We start from the raw sequence: 6,395 nt of genomic DNA on the forward strand, positions 1-6,395 counted from the left end.
TACGCAATTGATACAGCGATTCCTTGATCTTCTATCAGGTCTCGGATGAGTCCCCGCCGCCTCATGATTGATATCAGTCGTACCCCAATGGATTGTCCTAGTATATACTGGGTGCGTCTGTCGTTCTTGTCTGTTCCAGATGTTTCGTGGGCCACCTCTTTTTCTACGGTTATGCCATGCTGTATCTTCAATGTGTTCTTTCTCGCCCCATATGCGCTCCGAGCAATGAGATGCTCCGTAATTGTGTTGTGCATACTCTTTCCGTTGCACCTGTATTGAGCCATTCAATCTACCGTAATCCCTTCCTTCCATATTATGCACGTAGTGTCTAGCAGGTTGTTATTTACAAATGAACATCAGACTCGGCTGGATATGAGTGTGGCCCTAGCTCAAAGCTTCAGTCTGTATCAGTGTTTCTCAGAGTATGAGTTGTGAATTCTAGGGGCATCACCAACCTTTGTCAAGAGCATTGCGGTGAGCTGGTGAAAGTCATGTGTACCTTTTTCAGTGCTTTGAAGAGGCTCTTGAACAAGAAAGGGGATGGGAAAAACATTATCCATATAGGTACTAATGCTTCCAATTTACTTGAAGCCTTCTGATTTTTTCAGCTTTATTGAAATCTAGACAGAAACCACCTTCAAATTTACTCATCTTTTTGAAAAATCCCTAAAAGTCCTCAAATTGTGGTTTGAAAAAAATTAAAAATTCCCTAAGAAAATTTCCTCAGTCCTTGCATTCGTTTTCAGCCCTAGGCTGACCATGTTTCCTAGGGAAATTGAGATTATAAATATGCAAATTATAATGTCAAAAGTAAGCAGAGCTGCTAATTATTACTAAAATCTCCTAAAAATTTGCTAAAGGCAGGAAATGAAACATTGCAAATCAGAGTGAATTAAAATGAATTACACCAAAAAAAAGTTTGACTTGACAAATACTAGAGATGAATATTTCTATTTATAGCCATAATCAGGGTTCCTACTTTTTGGTAAAATGTCCTACTTTCTTACCAAATCCTATCAACAAAATTCATGTAATTGGTTTTAATTGAACAGGGAATCATATTGCCAAATATTACAAATGTTGATTACAATTAATGATTCTGCCAAAGCAGAAATTGTATCGTTTTCAGGTTATTTGGGAAGGGGGGGGGGGTATGTAGACCATTTGGTTTATTAATTTTTCATTTGCTTAATTTGAGGGTTCAACAAGTAGAGTAGGGAAAGAATAATTTTGTATTTACTTCTCGTGGCCTTGGACAGTAACTAGCAGTCATCATTCACAATTATGGTGCACAGTTTGTGTATAGGCGAAACAGTATGCATTTCTAGGCTAGTAGCATTCAATTGTCTTCTGTACTTTTAGGACATGCAGAGGCATAAACAATATTTACAATACTCAAAGCAAACTACAATAGCAAAGAACTAGAAATGAAAGTGCTTCATTTTTCAAAAACGACTACATTGGTATTGAACAGTAAAAATCCCTTTGAAAAAAAAAAAGGATGGACAATGCAGCAAAACCATCTAGTTCACCTTGACTTATTTACAATGGATATTTTAATTTGCACATTTTGTACTGTGCTCTTGAAAGTTGTCTCGAAGGAGCGCCATTCTTAAAAAACATGTGTCTTCATAATTTGCTGTGCATTGTCGAAGAAAGTTGACAAACTCTGCACTTTAGAAAAGACCTCCCCAAAAAAAACTAATTTATGCTGTGAGGAGAGATGGAAAATAAAAATAATTATCTGTGGTTGCTAGCGCACCTGTTTTGGCTAAAAATTGTTTTTGTAACTAAATCATTTCTGTCATTTTGCTTTGGCTTGAGTCAGTCTTACAAGACACTGAAATAGTCCTATGGAAAAATAAAATGAAATTTTTTTTAATGATGCTATAAGTATTGGAATGTGATATGTTGACAGGTTCATATCACATTTTTAGTTTCAGACCCGGAGGGCCGACCTGTCAGTTATTAAACGTCTGCATGATTTGGTGAGATGCATGTGATCCCGATCTCTCGACCAGGCCAAGTCGTGGGTGCTCCATCACTGGCTCACAGGTTCCTCCTGGTGTCAGATTACCTGTCAAAACATCACATTCTGATACTTCTACAACCAGCTTATTCCCTGATTTTGCCCCATGAGAATTTTTCCTTGGATAAAGAATACTTAAAGGGTAATGATTCTCAGGTTCTGAAGAGGTGCATCAACAAAGGCACCGGAGGATGTGACAAAAAAATGGCTTGCAATTGCATTTACATCTTTGTATCAACAATGGCAAATATACATAATTGCACAGGGTAGTTACTTTGAAGGAAATGCCAAATATATACACAGGTTCTATCTGCATCCATTCTTCCAGAATAAAATAAGCCTCAAAACTCTGAAGTAGTATAATGTATAAGATGAAAAAATAATGTTAATGCTGGATTTCAGTGAAAGGTTTCAATTCAAGAAGGCTTTGTTGAAAATACAGAAAGAAAAAAGGAACATCTTCATGAAAAAAATGTGTGGGCAGCCGGAACTATGGGAATGTCCCGGGAAAATGAATCATGTGGTCAGTCCATGCAATCTCCCCCTAAAAAATCCCCAATTTGTTTGTGTGACATATTTTATTTGCCAGTGGGATGTATTCTGTCATGACAATCAACAGATCTTCCAAGTCACCTATGTGACAGATTGAGCAATGAATCCCTTTGAAGATACTAATGAAAAAAATTTAGTAAAGCCTTTATTTGCATAAAAACCCCTTCATTAAGCAAATGAAATAAATAATTGTAAAATAATATGAAAATTATTGATGGAAGAAAGTAAAAATCATCATAAAGTATAACTGTATCCATACTGTTCACAATTTGTCTTCAATCAAGTTCAGCAATGGTTTCAAATTCTCATGCAATCTACCATCGTCATTATTTATCACAAAGTTCCACTTGTGGTAGCTGTCTAATCCACATTCAGATTCTTTGTCATCCACACCTATGAATTAAAAGAAAATATTGTTTCCTTATGTATTCACGAGTGGGTTTTATATTATATATATATATATATTATATTTATATAACAGATTGCACACAGTAAAGATGTCACATGATCTTTTTTGTTTGAGGGTTGTGGGTGTGGCCATTGTTCTTATAAGGCATGTGCTATCAATCATACGCCTACACACTCCCACTATGTTCTGTCCTTTGGTGATTAGCTGAGCTCTTGAATGTGAATGGGTTGACAGATTCATGAGAAAAGTAACAAAAGTCGTCCTTGAGAGACTATTCATTCATGGCCAATACAGACTTCCATTGGTCCTCTTTAAATTTGTTTTGTATAGCGAAGGTGCTGGTAATTTGTGCATTGGTGCAGGGAAAAAGAAGAAAAGTAAAAGCCAGGAGTGATTATTTATGACCACAGTCAAAGTGAGAAAGCATTTATACAGGACTGCAAGTAAATGAGGGCAGGGAGATTTTGTGCCCCCGGGTGTTGGATCAGAAGGGTGCGGAGTTAATTATTTTTCCATTCAAAGTTACAAGGAAGGGGTGCCAAAATGGACACTGGTTCCCACGCAACAGGGAGTAAATTTTCTCTTCTGGTTGCGGCCCTGGATATGCAGGCATAACTTTATATTGCAGTATACACAATCTATTCTATTTAATTCCTTAAATAGATCATGAGTTCTTAGGAGGAGGGGGAAATAGATACCTTCAGTGAATATCCAGCCTCTTTGTTTCCTGACTTCTTCAGATGCCTGGACCCGTATAGTGTGTGAGACAGAATGATACTTTCCCAAAAAGAATTCCAGATCGGTAATACGCCTGGCGTCACTTATTATCCACATGGGCTTAGATTTGGCATTAGCTTGTGCGATGGCATTGCGACAGAAGAAACCAGGGTCTTGATTCCTCTTCTCTTCACCCCAATCGATCATCTTTAGCCTGTGCACTTCTTTATAATCAGTGGCTTTTAGAAGTTCTTCATAGTTTAGATTGTGTTCCTGAAACACAGCAAACATTTTCACAAGAAATTTACAAGGTTCTTGCGAAAACAAATATGTTACATTCGGAAAAAAATTCAAGGCGATCAATTTGGTTCATGTTTTAATCATTTATTGGAAATCATACCAGGGTTTAAGCAGATAAAAAATTCCTTCAGCAAAAATGGAGAGAAAAGCTTTGGCAAAATGCTACAATGCTAATATATCAGTGATTTATAGTTGGATGTCTTCTCGTTTCGTACCTCCTGTGTGCATTTTTGTAAAAGTGGCTAATACTTCTTTCGCATTCTAAGATTTTCTTTTGCATTTTGTGAAAAATGTGACCATAGCTTAAACACTGAATCCTACCAATTACAATTTTATTTTCTTCACCCAAGTGGCGCAGTGTTAAGATGCTCATCTTCCACCATGACGGTTGCTAAAGGTCTGCCAGTTTGATCTTGGAGAAACACATAGACAACAAGTTCTTTCCCTACCGAATCTGAGATAACCACTAACAGATGGCGGCTTCATTTTCGACCAAACGTCATTGGTCGTGTACTACTGTATGGTGCTACTACCCTACATGTTAGCCATTCAATATGACCACCCAATATAACGTCTGTTTTGACAGAATGGACATGGGAGGGGGCAGCATATGAGCAACAACTGTATTTATGTCAATCTGGACCCAATATGATTTTCCTCGATTTAACAAATAAAAATTCTGATTTTAGGCGATTCGTTGAATCAAGGTTCAGCAAAATTTTGTGTGGGTCTCATAATATTTTAGGTGCCAGTTCCCAATTCTTAGTTGCCATGGTGACCTGGAGTTTGTCAAGCCAGGTTGTTACATAAGTTATGCCATTCCAATACATCTGGTTATCAGTGTTTATATTTTTTGCACCGATTTCAATAGCACCTAATTACACAAGCATAATTTTTTGTTTCCTGTATAGACTACACTGCTTTCGACTGAATATCTTACTTCTGCATACTGTTTCTTGAGAGGGGCAGACAATCTAATGATCACGCATTGTTCTCTGCCAATCCTGAAAAATAAAAAATGGTGTAATAACACTCACCAATGAACTCAAGTTACAGAACAAAATAGTTTATATGACTTTTGTGGCTATCATTCATGTTTTGAGACACAAATGCGAGCTGATCTCCTCAGTTAAAAAGTTGCTCTCCTAGAGAGCAACAGTACAAATATTCAATAATTACACCAGTAATAATTTGAAATGTAGATGGCAGCACTAAAAATTCACACAACATTATATACATACTCAAACTGTTAGGTACAAACAGTCCCAGAAAACAAAATGCTATTATGCATTCAAGTAAATATAGGGAGAAAAAGTAAGATTTTACTTCTGGAAACGTAGAATTCTAACAACAGCAAAGCTGGCTAGTGTCTCTGTAGCCAGTGCTGTCTTAACGCATGGGCTCACCTGGGGGGTCTCAGAGAGAGAAAAAAGAAATTTTTGAATTTTTTGGGAATTTCCCAGGTAGGGCCTCAGAAAAATCACTTGGCCCGGGGGCTGTCTCTATCACAGAGGGGTACCGAGATCGACCCTTATTTACAGAATTTTTGTATATTATGAACTTACTCCATGGGCTCACCTGGGGACCTCAAAGAGAGAAAAATTTAATTTTTGCATTTTTTGAGAATTTCCCAGGTAGGGCCTCAGAAAAATCACTTGGCCCAGGGGGCTGTCTCTATTACAGAGGGGTACCGAGATCGACCCTTATTTACAGAATTTTTGTATATTATGAACTTATTCCAAGATCAGTAAGTGGAGAAAGTCTTGCTCTTGAATGGGGGGGGGGGGGGGCACAAGAAAAAAATGGCCAAATCTGGGTTATGAAGGAAAAACGTTTAATAAACACTGCTTCAAACGATGTCTTAAACTGTTTCAAATAAAAACTATAAAAATTATACATAAAAAAAAAAAGAGAGAGATTACTTGTCACTTAAATAATCAGCGACATAGTCTTTTCCACTCTTTCTTTTCCCGCTAATTATCAATATTACTTTCGGCCAACAATCTGTCATAATAACAAAATTTTTATTTATTTAATTTGACAAGGCACGTCGACTTCAACATTTGACAGTGCTTCATTGACAAAAACACAGATGCAGATTAACGTCCTCTATGCCTGCTGAGGGCTCTACGACAGCTTCAGTTCATATCTTCAGAGTGCCAAGTTGAACAAAACAACAGATGCCAAGAAGATCACGAATGACAGAACTGTGCAGAACAAAGAAGTACAATTTAGAAAGTCTCAAAAAAAAAAAAAATTCACAGTTTAAAGAAAAGTTGGAGGCTACCGATATATCAAAATTGGTTTTGTCAAAAACTTCACTCACATGAACTCGAAATCGGATAAACACCAACGGGCTTGACATCACTACTTTTCATCTTATTCTAC

At 37.1% G+C, this 6,395-nt stretch overlaps 1 protein-coding gene across 1 annotated transcript; it reads right to left on the minus strand.

The window, feature by feature from the left end:
• Window positions 1-2,709: 2,709 nt before the first annotated feature.
• On the minus strand, window positions 2,710-6,358 carry Pmvk (Phosphomevalonate kinase). Its single transcript, XM_089252978.1, has 4 exons — window positions 5,930-6,358; window positions 4,948-5,011; window positions 3,689-3,980; window positions 2,710-2,974 (listed from the first exon to the last, which is right to left on the minus strand). Exons 1-4 carry the CDS (start codon window positions 6,016-6,018, stop codon window positions 2,844-2,846), a joined length of 576 nt encoding a protein of 191 aa, XP_089109104.1. The 5' UTR covers window positions 6,019-6,358; the 3' UTR covers window positions 2,710-2,843.
• Window positions 6,359-6,395: the final 37 nt, after the last annotated feature.

This window comes from Pholcus phalangioides, unplaced genomic scaffold (assembly GCF_987345545.1).
Source record: "Pholcus phalangioides strain wild (caught in Gottingen) unplaced genomic scaffold, Ppha-v1.0 ptg000031l_1, whole genome shotgun sequence".
In the NCBI taxonomy this organism is placed as follows: domain Eukaryota; kingdom Metazoa; phylum Arthropoda; class Arachnida; order Araneae; family Pholcidae; genus Pholcus; species Pholcus phalangioides.

Excerpts from the sequence above, each read along its gene's own strand:
- Pmvk (XM_089252978.1), bottom strand. The coding sequence starts at position 6,018 with ATGACAGATTGTTGGCCGAAAGTAATATTGATAATTAGCGGGAAAAGA. Across the intron at positions 5,012-5,929 it reads GCTGATTATTTAAGTGACAA|GATTGGCAGAGAACAATGCG; the intron begins GTAATCTCTCTC and ends TTTATTTTTCAG. Across the intron at positions 2,975-3,688 it reads AGGCTGGATATTCACTGAAG|GTGTGGATGACAAAGAATCT; the intron begins GTATCTATTTCC and ends TTTAATTCATAG.